The 13,518-nt window shown below is 44.7% G+C and overlaps 1 protein-coding gene across 2 annotated transcripts in view; it reads right to left on the reverse strand.

Annotated features, from left to right (window-relative positions):
- The window catches only part of FNIP2 (folliculin interacting protein 2), a 60,755-nt gene extending 60,465 nt beyond the window's left edge, over positions 1 to 290 (reverse strand). For both annotated transcript variants that reach the window (XM_088056297.1, XM_005517593.3), the window contains exon 1: positions 178 to 290. In XM_088056297.1, coding sequence (XP_087912423.1) covers positions 178 to 272 — 95 coding nt within the window. In that variant the 5' untranslated portion in view covers positions 273 to 290. The remainder of the gene's footprint in view (positions 1 to 177) is intronic.
- Between the last annotated feature and the right edge of the window lie 13,228 nt (positions 291 to 13,518).

Consider the following 13,518-nt stretch of genomic DNA (forward strand, 5'->3'; position numbering starts at 1 on the left):
CACCCCGGCGCGGCCGTGCCTCCCGCCGCACCCCCTTTCCTCCCGGCCGCTTCCCCAGAAACTCTGCGGCGGGGGACCCCGCGGGGGCTGCGGCACACCTGCGCCCCACGCCGGCCTCTCGGCCGCCTGGCCCGCGGGGGCAGCCCCCGGGGCCCGCCGCCGCCCGCCCCGGCTCACCTGAAGGCGGGCCCCTCCCCCGGAGCCCGGCCGTGGGGGGCCGCCGCGCCGCCGCCCCTTTTGTTGAACAGCTTCTGGAGCAGGGTGGGGGCCATGCCGCCGCCCCGCCCGGCAGCGGCCCCGCCGCGCCCCTCGCAGCGGCTCAGCGGGCGGCGAGCGGCGGCGGCCGCGGCAGCATCCCCGGAGCCGCTGCGGAGCCGCCCAGCATTCCGCGGAGGCGAGGAGAGGCGAGGGGAGGCGAAAGGAGCGCCGGCCCGCTCAGCCACGCCGCTCCCGGCGGCCAGCCGTCACCTGACCGAGGGGCCGAGCGCTCCCAGCCAGCGGCGCCGACACCGGGCAGGGCAGGACGGGCGGGCGGGCGGGCAAGCAGGCAGGCAGACGGGCGGGCAGGCAGGGCAGGGCAGGGCAAGCAGCGCTCCCCGCGCCGCCGGCAGACGGAGATGCGGACGGGGCCGCGGTGGCGCCGCGCCCCTCGGGCGGTCCCCATTGGCTACGCGGGGTCCCCGCCCCGCCCCCAGCACGTGGTAAGGCGCGGAGGCGGCCTTAAAGGGACAGGGCCCGGCCGGGCCGTGCCGTGTGCGCGGCGTGCGTCGAACCGGAGAATCCCAGTGGAAGGGGTCTTAAAGGTCATCTAGTCACAAACTGCACTCCCGTGGGCAGAGATACCTCCCGCCAGACCAGATTTCTCAAGGTCTTATCCAACCTGGCTTTGAATACCTCCAGGGTTGGGGCATCCACAACCTCCCTGAACAACATGTTCCTGCTCCTCACCACCCTCACAGTAAAGGATTTCCTTCTAATATCTAACCTAATTTTCCCCTGTTTCAGTTTGAACCCATTATTTCTTGTCCCATCACTACAGTTCCTGACAAGGAATCCCTCTCCAACTTAACGTGTAGGCTCCTTCAGATTGTGTAAGGTTGCAATGAGGTCTCCACACAATCTTCTCCAGGCTGAGCAGCCCCAACTCTCTCAGCCTGTCGCTGTATGGGAGGTAGGCATCCAGTCGTCTTAACCTTGTGGTGCTCCTCTGGACTTGCTCCAACAGTGCCAACTCCTTATGTTGGGGACACCAGAACTGCACACAGTTCTCCAAGTGTGGTCTCACAAGAGGAAAGCAGAGGGGGAAAATCACTTCCCTCGACCTGCTGGCCACTCTGCTTTTGATGTAGGAAGGATTTAGCTGGCTTTCTTGGCTGCAAGCACACATTGCCAGCGTATATTGAATTTTTCATCCATGGCCACACATGCATAACGTGTCCTTTACAATACGTTTCTCAACAGATAGAACAGTGTTTGCATAGGTGTGTGTGCACCCTGTGTGTGCACACATGAAAATCGTGTTGTGATTGACAACACTATATTTGTGCAGTGAAGCAACAACAAACAAGCACTGCCTGCATCTGCAGGGGCTGTTTCCCTGCCTGGGTAGACAGCGGAACGTGGTGTCCAAGTGCCCTCTCATCCTTCTCACACCAGATTTCTCAAGGTCTTATCCAACCTGGCTTTGAATACCTCCAGGGTTGGGGCATTGACAACGATTGACAAAAAACCATTGGGTTTCAGGAGGCTCACATCCCACGTTTCTCCCCGTGCACCAATGTGTCACTGGTCCAGGAAAATTTTCATGTGATTTTTCTCCCTAATCAGGACTAGAATATCTGTAATGGAGAGATCGCTGGCATGAAATTGTAGAAGTACTGTGATTCCCTTAGAGAATCTGAACTTTTACTTTAGTTTGACCAGGCAAGCAGCAATATTTTTGCAGGAAGGTAGGTCTGCTGGAATGGTGCCTATTTTCACACAGGTCTATTCTATTCACAAATAATTAGATGAGGCTGTAGTATTTAGGGTATCGTTTGGGGCTTTATGTTTGTTTAATTTGAGGGAAAGGATTGTTGGTGTGGTTTTGCCCAGCAGCAGGATGACACCTCAGTGCACCTACCAAGAGAATATGACTATAAATGCTCCTTTTCTGCCAGCTAAGTCACCACATATTGTGGTGGAATAAAAAACAAACAAACAAATTCCCCCCAAAACCCCGAGAAAAGCAGGATCACAATAACTTCCTGCTCATTTTAGGAAAATGGAAGATGAGACATGGAGAATAGTGGTTATTATAATAATTGTAAAGAATCATTACCACAGTGGTCTGCAAACTCAGCATCCAGTAGCAGTAGAAGAGGTGGTGAATGTATTTCAGAGTCAGGTTTTCACTGTCTGGAGAAGCTGATTTCTCTTTAAAATAAGAGGTGACTGTCAACTGGCCTGATAATCTGATCAGCTGCACCCTTGATAACAGCAGACTAAATCTTGTAATGCTCAACTGATCCTGTATGGAGGCCTGTTCTCAGAAGGGCTTTAATCACTTCTTTTGTGAAAGGAAAACCCAATGTAAATCTTTCAGCCTGGATGTTGTTCCTGCTCCTAGTCATTAGAGTCAATCCACTCGAACAAAGCCGAAGGACAGAAGAGAGAGGGTACGATGATGACGGCACACAGAAAGGTGAATAGCGGGGTGTGGCTAGACAAGATGAAAGACGTAGTTGACACGGTAATCAACACAAATGAGAATCTGGGCATCCAGCTCCAAAAGTAATCAATGGACTGCATTTCTCAAGGAACAGTCCTGAGAAACTTTAAAGTTGCAAACACTGTGGCTGCCCCTCCAACGTCCATCAGTGTTAGCAAGGAGTGCTGACCTGTGGGAGCAGAATCAGAGGCTAACAACCAGCCATCTCCCAGTGTCCACACCACAAATATTTTACATTCTACACAAATGTTTTACCAGTCCATTTCTTTTGGACTGGTTGCCGTCTGATCCTGTCAGCAGAATGCATGTCAGTGCAAGAACACTGAATGTATTTCTGAAAAATATGTGGTTTAATTTCATCTGAAAATGATCCACTTGTATGCCCAGATGCCACTCCAAAACATGAAGCAAGACAAAGTCGGTGAAGACAATTGGGATACTGTCTTCACAAATAGCAGTGTAAATGCACCCTACATGTTGGCTGATGCTCAGTGCAAAATTCTCAGTGTGTTCTGTTAATATGTGTGTTTCAGGATCACTACTGAAACTGATAACCACACATTAAGACACTAGTGTTCTGAAGACTATTTCTGGAATGAAAAAAAAAAAAAAAAAAAAAAGGAGAACAGCAGAATCAAGAAAAGACTACAAAATAATTTTCACAATCAGAATCAGAATGCACTGTCATGCCCCAAACAGAGTTGGGCTCTGAAGAACACCTGGAAAAGCCAATGCAGTGATTGCATTGCATTGCACCCGAGAGTGCAAAATAAGAGTAGATGTAAAGTAAAAAGCCATACCAGCTGTCAAGCAAAGATCATTTATAGCAAGATAGTGTGCCTACAGCCCTCAATCTTATAGGAAATACAGGAAATAAAAAATAAAAATGGCATTTAAAAATCAAAAACTGATATTCTGCCTGAGGGTCAGACTCTTTATGTGCAGAGGAAGACAATTTAGTTGTCTAAACTTCAGTCAGAAAAGGAGACAGATTCTCAATGCAGAAATAGATGGGGCTTTGTTAGGAAACTGACAATAAATAAAAAGGATCATTCAAATCCTGGCATAGCTGAATGCTTGGAAAAGGATACCAATGTTTCACGGTACATAAATCTCTCTAAATGTTCTCCCCTGAAAATGTTGCCAGGTTTAATAACCAGGACAGGCAGGATTAAAAGCCAAGTCTCCTAAGTCACACTTTGCCTCCCCATTGCTTACACCTGGACGAAATGTTGAGTTCCTTTATGGATACTTTCATTCCACTCTGCTCAGTCCTGAAAGCACAAATCCAAATTGCTCCTAAACCTCTGTTGTCAGAACTAGGCTTTGGAGGTACTGCAAAGAGAAGCCAGAGGCCAGAACAGGTAAACTCTGAAGATTTAACAAAAAGTTTGGTAATCCAAGATGTTTGTTAATGATTTAACACTGCTTAGTGTGGTAATTCATTCTGCTTAGGTTACAAGAACACAGGTAAGTCTTGCTAAACTGTGCAATGCATCAGCAACATTTTTGATTCTGTAAAATAAATAAAATCCAGTATTTAATGCCAATCCAAACATGCCAAGTAAAATGTGGTATTAATAAATACCCAGAATTATTCTCTCTCCATATTGTTATTAGTACTATTTAGCACATTAAATCTAAATTACTCTCCACAGAGGATTTAAAAACGCGTTGTAAAATGTATTTCACTTCCCAAGCAGAGACTGAAACTGACAGAAAAGAAAAGCTTGGGATTGCAGCCCCCTGCAAGCCAGCTTACTCATCCTTCAGTGAAGCATTACATAACTTGAGCTGTTGCTGCAGCAACTTTCCCTAGTCCCTGAACAGAGACACAATGGTGCTGCCATAGTACAGATAAGCAGTTTCACTGTCTTTTTACATGGAGTACACATTCAAAACCAAAGACAGTTTGAAAGGAAGTATTAATTTAATTGTGTCAAAATTACTGGGAAATAGTGATGTATGCTGTGAAACATTTAATTTTCAGTAGGCTTTGGTGTTAAAAGCAAAGAGAATGGCCAGATGAGGAATGTCTTCTTTTAGTCACCAAAATATAAATATCAAGTAATATGGAGAGAATTGGATTTTGTGAAGATGATAGGTACAGTCCTCTGAAATCACTACTGTACATAAGTATTCTGTCAAATTTCCTAAAGCAAGGGTGCACTACTTTTTCCTCCAGAAGAGTCTGAAAACGTACATACCTGTGAATGTTCAAACACTTGTTTAGAACCTCTGCACTTTGGTTCCTGAACAAAGCTCTTAGCATTGGTAAATTGTATTTGTAAGTCTACTGCCCAGGACTCCATCCAAAGTCTATCTGGAAATCCTTGTGTCCCAGATTTTCAATGGTGAAATCTACCATGGCCTTCCTATTTGCTGGCTGCAGTCTTGTCTTCAACTCAATTGAAGGAGTTCACCTTGAGCTCCATCCTATCCACATAAGGTGCAGACTAAAAACATTTTCTACGTAAGAAATACTGAAGTCATCATAATTGATATTTTTGGTGGTAACTGCGATAAACATGCATTTACATGAAATTGCAATAATATCAGGACATACATTTGTATCAAAACCGAGGGCAGGAATTTAGCAACAAAACTGCAATGTTCAACAATGCAAACTAATGTTTGCACTAATGTGCCACTAGATATCCTGCAATGCTGCAGCATGACACTTCAGGCCTCTCCTTGCAGATCATGGCTTCTACTGTTATCAAGAAGTCACAGGCACTCTCTTCCACACCTCCTCACATGCTGAGGTCCTAAGCACTACCCTGAATGTGTCTAAAACATGTTTTAAGCAAACCTAAAATACATAGCAAAAAGGTCTGCTTAGTCTTGCTGGTTCTTAAGCATTTCTTCAGGAATCAGCATATCTGAAAGTTAGTGACAAGTAAATGCATGACTTTATTTTCAGTCTCTGTCATGTCAGCTCTGTGTGGAAAATTTCCTTTTTAAAACATCCTTGTTATAAATGCAAAGGCAGATTTGGGTTAAATAAAAACAATTTATTATAAAACAATTTCTATAAAAAAATAAACAATGAGGGAAAACCACAATAAAATAAACAGCGCAGCGCTGGGTGGACAGGGGTCTATACCCAAAGGTATAGGTGTTCTCAAATCCACGAAGGAGGGTAAACTGTCCGGGGTTTTTATAGGGATTTTTAGCCTTGAGGCCGAATTCCAGGCAGGCACCATTCATCAACAGTCCTTGATTGTCGTATGAATTGATTTCCTGGCATTGGAGAATAGAGTCGAATGGACGTCCGGACCGAGTCTCCTCATATGTAAAGAAATTCTGAGTGGCTCTTGTGGTTCAGGCCATCCGGATGGGATGGCTGGATCCGGGTTGGAGCCGATGGATATTTCGGCTGGATTTTTCCTTTTGTTTACTTGATGGCTTCCCCCAACGGTAGCCCGCAAGGCGAGGTGTTCGGGTCTGGTGATGAATATCTCGTCGGTGCCTCTCCGTTTTGGCTTGATGTTTCGTGTCCTGCCTATTCTTCCCCGTTGATGGTCACCGAGCCTGTCCTTGTCAGTTTGAGGAGTTTTTTTTTTTTTTTTCTGTCAGCTTGATGGGCCGCGTCCTGTCTATTCTTTTGTTGATGGGTGCCGGCTAGGATCGTTATCCTTTGAGTGGGAATTCGTGGCTAGATCTGGGAAGGGCTTGTGTGTCATACTGTACTTTATATTTTATTTCGTTATTGTTATATACATTTATTTAGATTTTTACGAATTTTTACAAGTTCATTTCTCACAGTCCCCCGCCTAATAATTCATTACATTAAAAATTCGTGTTATTTCATCCAATTCTGCAGGGGAGGACTATAATTTTTTTTACTCACATTCATCTTCTTCCCAGTCTGTTAACGAATTCTCACTATATGCTTGTGCCAGGTTATATTTATTTTCAAAAATTCTTTAAGGCTTTAATCACATTTTCGTTTTCTTTTTCCTCCTCTAATTTCATTAGTTTAGAGAGAGGAGTAGGTCTCCCTTGCGCTTTCTCAGGATCAATTGGAAGTGTGGCAATCTGCATTCCTTGCACAACAGAGTGAATTAGTCTGATGAAGCAAGGAATTAAGCAGGGAAGGAAAATGATTCCGGCAACTGAACAAGTGATGAAAAATACTAGCTTCTTCTACCAAGCTCCTTGCCCGAATATCTGGTCTCACCAGGAGGCTTGTAGGATTGAATTCCATTTTTGGACTGGCACATGAGCTACCTTTTTAATTTCAGCAGCCAATCCTTTTATTGTTTCTCCGTAATCGTCTATTTCTATACAACACTCGGATTCGTTGTATCTGCCACACACTCTTCCCTCCTCGGCTAGCAAATAATCGAGAGCTAGTCTGTTTTGGTACACAAAAGCTCTCATTTGAGAATGTTGTTTGGCTAGGAGTTCTAGGGCTTCTGAAGTGTGGTTGGAAACTATCTCTACCACCGCTTGCAACTTGATAAGTCTGTTGAGGAGATAAATGGGGGTTCTGTAACCCCAGCTGCCATCATTTGCCTAAGTAGCGGCCCGTAATATTGAATGATCCTTTTGGCAGGTCATTCTTCCTCGTTCTACTTCTGGTTGCCTCCCGCTATTGGTAGTTTCCGTTTTAATTCCCTCCTTTGTCTGTTTAATGTCTCAAAGAGAGGGGCTCAATGATTTACTCTCTGTTTTAGGTAGAGTAAAGAAAAAGGACCGAATTATTCTAAGTGTGCAGGATCCTTTCCATTTTCTGGGTAGCTCGCTGTATGCTTTTTTCCACATATCCAATATATACTATTAGGAGCTTCCCAACCCTTGTTCAACTTTGCCGGATCATCTCAATATTCCTTCAATCCTATTAGCTCATGGAAGGGATTGGCCCCAGAGTTTTTGTACCAGTAAAGTTCAATTATTTCCATCTATTCACAGTTATTCCCCCGGGAGCGACTCCAATAGCCCGCGGGTGGTTCAGGTTGCTAGGTTTTTGTTTTGCTTTCCGAATTCACCGTGAGTGTGCTTACACACGGGGTATAGCCTACTAAATCAGTGAATTCTTTTCTCTCTGGTCTTGTTTTTGATATTTTAGAGCCTTCTCATTTTTAGAAGTTACTCTGGGGTTAGTTCCTCTCCCTTCCAAGGCTATCTTTCAGCTGATTTTAAACCGCCACAGATCTAACAGTTAGATAGACCTAATTCTGTGGCTATTTCTTGCATTAGATCTATGAAAAGATTCTGGTTGGGGTTTGGCAACCCCCAATTGCTGTATTGTTTCTCTAATTGCTCATAATGTTCACTAAGAGAGTTAAGCTTCTCCTGTTCTAACTTCTTTTTCCGAGCTTCTGCTTCTCGCCTCTTTAACTCTAGGGTTAGTTGTTTTATATTTTGTTTTCAGGGTCCACCCCTTCCTCATCCCTGGAGAAGCAGAATACTTGGTTGAATTGCAAACATACCCGGTCATCACTACTTTTTAACAAATCAAGGATTATCGGTTCATTATTAAAAAAAGCCTTTTTTTCATGTTTTAAATTTCTACTTTCTCAATATATTTTCTCTCCCATGGTACACATTTTCAAATTCGCTTTATTGTAACATAAAGGGTTAACCGCATAATATGCCAAAAAGGTGGATTGTCTTTTCCCTCCTATCTAGACCGTTTTGTTACATTGACTGCAGATTGGAATTGGGGGAATCATTTCCACTTCTCTCTTATACCTGAAATGGGAATTTTCAGTCTTTCTTTTCATAGGAGTTTTAGACTGCCCGTTCTTAAGCCTTGCCCCTGAGTGGTAACACTGGACCTTCCCCTTTAATTCACAAAGATTATACTGAGTGCCGTTAGACAAACAACGTTCCGGAGGACAGTAGTTAACTATTCGTCTGGTATCTGTGGCAGTCTGACACTGCTCACACTTCCCCAGGAGACGCTCCCCCGGAGGTACTTCGGGAATCATTCTCTCGGCTAAGCACACGGCTAGACTCAGGACAGTCAGGATTCCCCACCGGTGTATCCCTCTGCCTTGCCTTTCGCCCGTATAGAAATATACGGCGGGGATTACCATCTTCTCGGCAGCAAGGATATTCTTCAGGGGCCCTTGTAGTCCTTATGGCGTATCTCCTTTTAAAGGTAGCCCACCGAGACGACTTAATCGTGTCTGTCCTGCACGGTACTTTTACTGTCTTTCGGCACTCAATTTCCAAAGCCTCTGCCTTGGAGTCTAGTTTCCCTCTTATCCCCTTTTGAAAAAGTAGGAACCACTCAGGAGAGTCGAGTTCCAACAATCCCGCCCTGGTGGCAAGTATTAAGAGACGGCTAGTCAGCTCCTGTTCTTTAGTCAGACAATTGGTACACAGTCTCTTAGGTTTGTACTCTCCCCAACAGTGGGTTACTCAAATTTGTTTACAACAAGCACATTTAAAATGTATAAATGGAAAACAATCACAGTTTGCGTTGATGTAACTTATCTGGTCTGCAGCTCTACGATTTTAGAACAATCATGTACTAATTTTTCTGAATAGAAACTGAGCAGGATTTTTTGTGCAGTGGTTTTCAATTCTAAACCGGGTGAGCTGATTAAGATGGCTTCATATTTTAGAAGCCTGGAATCAGTCAGCCACTTCTCTGCTTTTTGCTGCAATATGTTTTTCACATCGTGGGGAGTGTAAACTACCAGGGGAGGAAAAGTTATTTTCCTTGCTTCTCTTATTAACAGAGCCACTGTTACAATTGCTTGTAAACACGTAGGCTAACCCCGACTGATTGGATCTAAGATCTTTGAAGCCTATAGGCTTTCTTTTGTCTGCCCATTCCTGAGTCAGGACTCCCTGTGTTGTTTGTTTACTCACATTCACAAACAACTGGAATTCTTTATTCGTATCTGGTAGAGTTAGTACCGGGGCAGTCATAAGAACAGTTTTTAATTTCTGGAAATTAGACTCATTCTGTTCAGTCTACTTCAGCTTGTCAGTGTTTAATCTTTCATACAAAAACTTCACTTTTTCACTGAAACTTTCAATTCACTGCCTGCAATATCTTAAGAGCCCTAGAATTTGTCTAATTTGCCTTTTTGTTTTTGGTGCAGGCAATGCAAGGATGCCTGCTACCCTCTCCGGGTCTAATTTTTTCTTTGAGATATCTAATGTCTGAGGTATTTTATTTTTTATTTCAGGCTCTGTGAATTGCAGCTTGGATTTTGATACTTTCAAACTTTTCTTTCTTAGAAAGTTTAACAAGGCAATCGTGCTTTTCTTCACACTCTCTTCAGTCGGTCCAGCTATTAGCAAGTCATCTACATACTGTGAAAGCTTTGTCCTGTCTTCAAGAGCAAATTGGGTTAACATTTGTTCTAAGGCTTGTCCGAAAAGGTTCGGAGACTTTACAAACTCCTGGGGGAGGACCGTTCACTTTAGCTGTTGCTTACGGTTTGTATCTGGGTCCTCCCACTGAAATGCAAAATAATCTCTACTCCTTTCATCTAGAGGGCAAGTCTAAAAAGCATCTTTTAAATTAATCACACTATACCACACATCTTCTGGTGTGAGTCTATTTAGTAAAGTATAGGGGTTGGCCACCACCGGGAATCTAGTCCGGGTCCTAGCGTTTACCGCTCGTAGGTCCTGGACTAATCGGACGCTATCATCCGTCTTTTTACAGCCAGGATGGGGGTGTTGTGTTGAGACATGTAAGGCTCTAAAGTATCCCCGTTTAGGAGGTCATCAATTATTTGTTTCAACTCCCTTCTCTCTTTGAATGCTATACTTCAGGGTTTATTTTCTCTTCATTTTTAGGAGTCAACTTAAATATTTTCACCACTAATTCAGAATTTTTAATCAAGATATTAATTCTTAAAGCAACAATCATGTCCCTTCCCAGTAAATTGTAATTTGCTTCTTCTACTAATAGCAAATTCCCTAAGCAAATTTTATTTTCAGATTCTATTTCCACATCTTTTATTATAGGTACTTCAAAGGGGTCTCCCTTTGCACTGATTACAAAAACTTTTTCTCTGCTAGCCACACATCCGTATGGCAATTTCTGCAGGGTACTTTTCTCTGCCCCAGTATCTACAAGAAAACTTACTTCTTGTTGTTAGGGGCCCACTTTTAATTTTATCAAGGGCTTCTTGGATGTTCTGGTCTCTAAATTAAAGAGCCCCTGACACTCTTAATCTTCTTGAAAAATTTTCTCATCTTTTATTCTTTGTTTACAATTCCGCTGAACGTGTCTTACCTTTTTACAGTAGTAGCATTCCGGGGGCTCTCTCCGTGGGGCCGGGGCTGCCCAGTGAGAACCTCGACTTTTTCCGGGTAGTGTTTTTAAACTTACCCTGCATCTGTTCTTGTTTCTGGATTTCTTTTACTGCAGTTACTAAAACCTTAGCTTGCAATTTCTGCTTCTCATCTTCTCTCCTCATGTATACTTTTTTTTTTTTTTTTTTTTTTTTTTTTTTTTTTTTTTTTGGGCTTCTCTTAGGAGCTCCTGGAGGCTTTTATCTTGCTACTCCTCGATCTTTTCTAATTTTCTCCTAATGTCCTCCCAAGATTTAGCAACGAATTGTGTTTTTTAACAGAACTTCCCCCACAGGAGAGTTCGGGTCAGTCTCAGAGTAAATCTGTAAACTTCGCCGTAATCTCTCGATCTATTCAGTGGGTGGTTCCTTTTTTTTCCTTGACACTCTCTAAAAACTTTGCTAATATTCTGGCCTCTAGGGACCGCTTCTCTTATACCTTGTACAATCATGCTCCTTAAATCCATCATGTTCTATCTGCTTTCCTCTGTTTGTGCATTCCAGCTCGGGCTTGCGCTAGGCCATTTCTGGTTACCTGGCATCCCCTGTGGATTGCGTCTGTCCCAGTCTCTGATCCCGGCTTGTTTAATCATTTCCTTTTCCTCCGGATTAAACAGTGATCTCAGGATTGCCATAAGATCGTCAAAGGTATAAATGCTACTCCTTAAAAATTCATCTAACCTCTCAGCCACTCCGAGAGGGTCATCTAACAACCGCCCCATCTCTTTTTTAAATGTTCTTACATTTCCAGAGTTAAGGGGGACATTCACAAAACTGATCACTCCAGGGGCCGTCGGTACTTCCCTAAGAGGGAACAACCGGTGCCCCTCTTCACTCTCTCCCCATTCATTATCTATCATTCTCGCTCTTAAACGGGTTCTACTTGCGGGAGGGGAATTGGTGATTGTGTGTTGCCTCCCTGTTATTAATGGTGGGAATTCTGCCGTCACCCGGTTGAAGGGAGGAGTCCCCTCCGTTGTATGGGAGGGTCCCGGTTGTGGCGGCTGGATCGGCAGGGACGGATAGGGTGATCCCCAGCCTTGCGCAGAAAAAACCTCCGAGGAGGTTGCTGTGGTTACGGTGTTTACAGGCGGGGAAAGGGGAAGGGCTGCCGGCATTGCTGCTGGCCCTGAGTCTCCCGTTTGAGACACACGTATCTCAGTGGGTTGGTCTCGGGGGCCCAAGGGTGCTGAAGGCACCACCTGATCGGCAGAGGAAGGTCCCGCTGGTCCTCGATACGGGGGTGGTAAGTGATCGAGGGGTTCCCAGGACTCAGTTTTCGACTCACGTTTTTCTTTTTGCTTTATTGGAAATAGCCCTACTCTGGCATTTACCCAGAGCTTAGCGTATTCCCTCTCCTCAGGATCTGAGGGGACTTTGTTCTCCACATAGGAGAACAACTTGTTACACGTCCATTTTTCAAATGTGCCTAACACTGGCCAAGTGAGGTGACTTCTCAACTCCTGTCCTCCCCAAACCTCCATACAGTAATGTATTAATTTCTCCTTTGATTTCCCCTTCCTTTGGGGACAATCTTCCTAGTGTTTTAGCATCCACCCCAAGGGACTTTCCAGTGGGATGTCTGGTGATTCCTCCCCCTGATCGGAGGAATCTTTCCCTGTGCTTCTTCCTTGAAGCTTACTCTTTTTCTGCCCCATACTTCGCAAATATATTCTTACCTTTCTTCGACTTCTCCGTGAGTCGATATCAGTTTCTGCGTTGTGTACTTAGGAATCAAAATTTGCCGATACTCACTTTTCAGCGAGCTGAGCTGAGGTCTCTTGTAATCGGAACTTTTGATTCTTCCCTGGACCTCTCCCTGGGTCCGTTACTAAGAGGGTTTACCAGCCTCGAGCTCGACAAGACGTCCCTTCCCCTCTTAGTACCTTGCGATCAGTTCCCGAGACACCCTTTGGTCTCAGGTTTTACCAGTGTGTGTCGAGGGAAAAAAAAACTTTCACTCTGTATCGCTTCCTTCGCGGCCGGCCAATTCCCTCGCGGGAGGATGGAAACGCGACCTTGAAGTCCGCACTCGCTTCGTGATCAGATCACGTCTCACACACTCGCCCGATCGCCCGCTCAACCAGCAGTACTTACAGCTATTTTCCTGCGTGGGTGTCCCTTGTGCGCACTAGACGTTTTACGAGCAAAGTAAGCCGCGGCTCCCGAAGGCTCCGTGCCTTCCGAGCTCTCCGATCCGGATTTATCCTTTTTATTGTGGTTTTTACCTCCGCCTAAATTTGGTTCGGATATCGGAACGAACTACGGGGGTTCTTCACTCACCAGGCCGCCAAAATCAGCGGGGGTACCCGTCCCGGGCAGCGAGATTCCCCGCAGTTTCTCCGATCCGAGTCACGGCACCAATCTGTTATAAATGCAAAGGCAGATTTGGGTTAAATAAAAACAATTTATTATAAAACAATTTCTATAAAAAAATAAACAATGAGGGAAAACCACAATAAAATAAACAGCGCAGCGCTGGGTGGACAGGGGTCTATACCCAAAGGTATAGGTGTTCCCAAATCCACGAAGGAG

Source organism: Pseudopodoces humilis, chromosome 6, assembly GCF_049639895.1.
Source record: "Pseudopodoces humilis isolate 2021_Gansu_Grassland_sample_001 chromosome 6, ASM4963989v1, whole genome shotgun sequence".
NCBI classification, from domain to species: Eukaryota; Metazoa; Chordata; class Aves; order Passeriformes; family Paridae; genus Pseudopodoces; species Pseudopodoces humilis.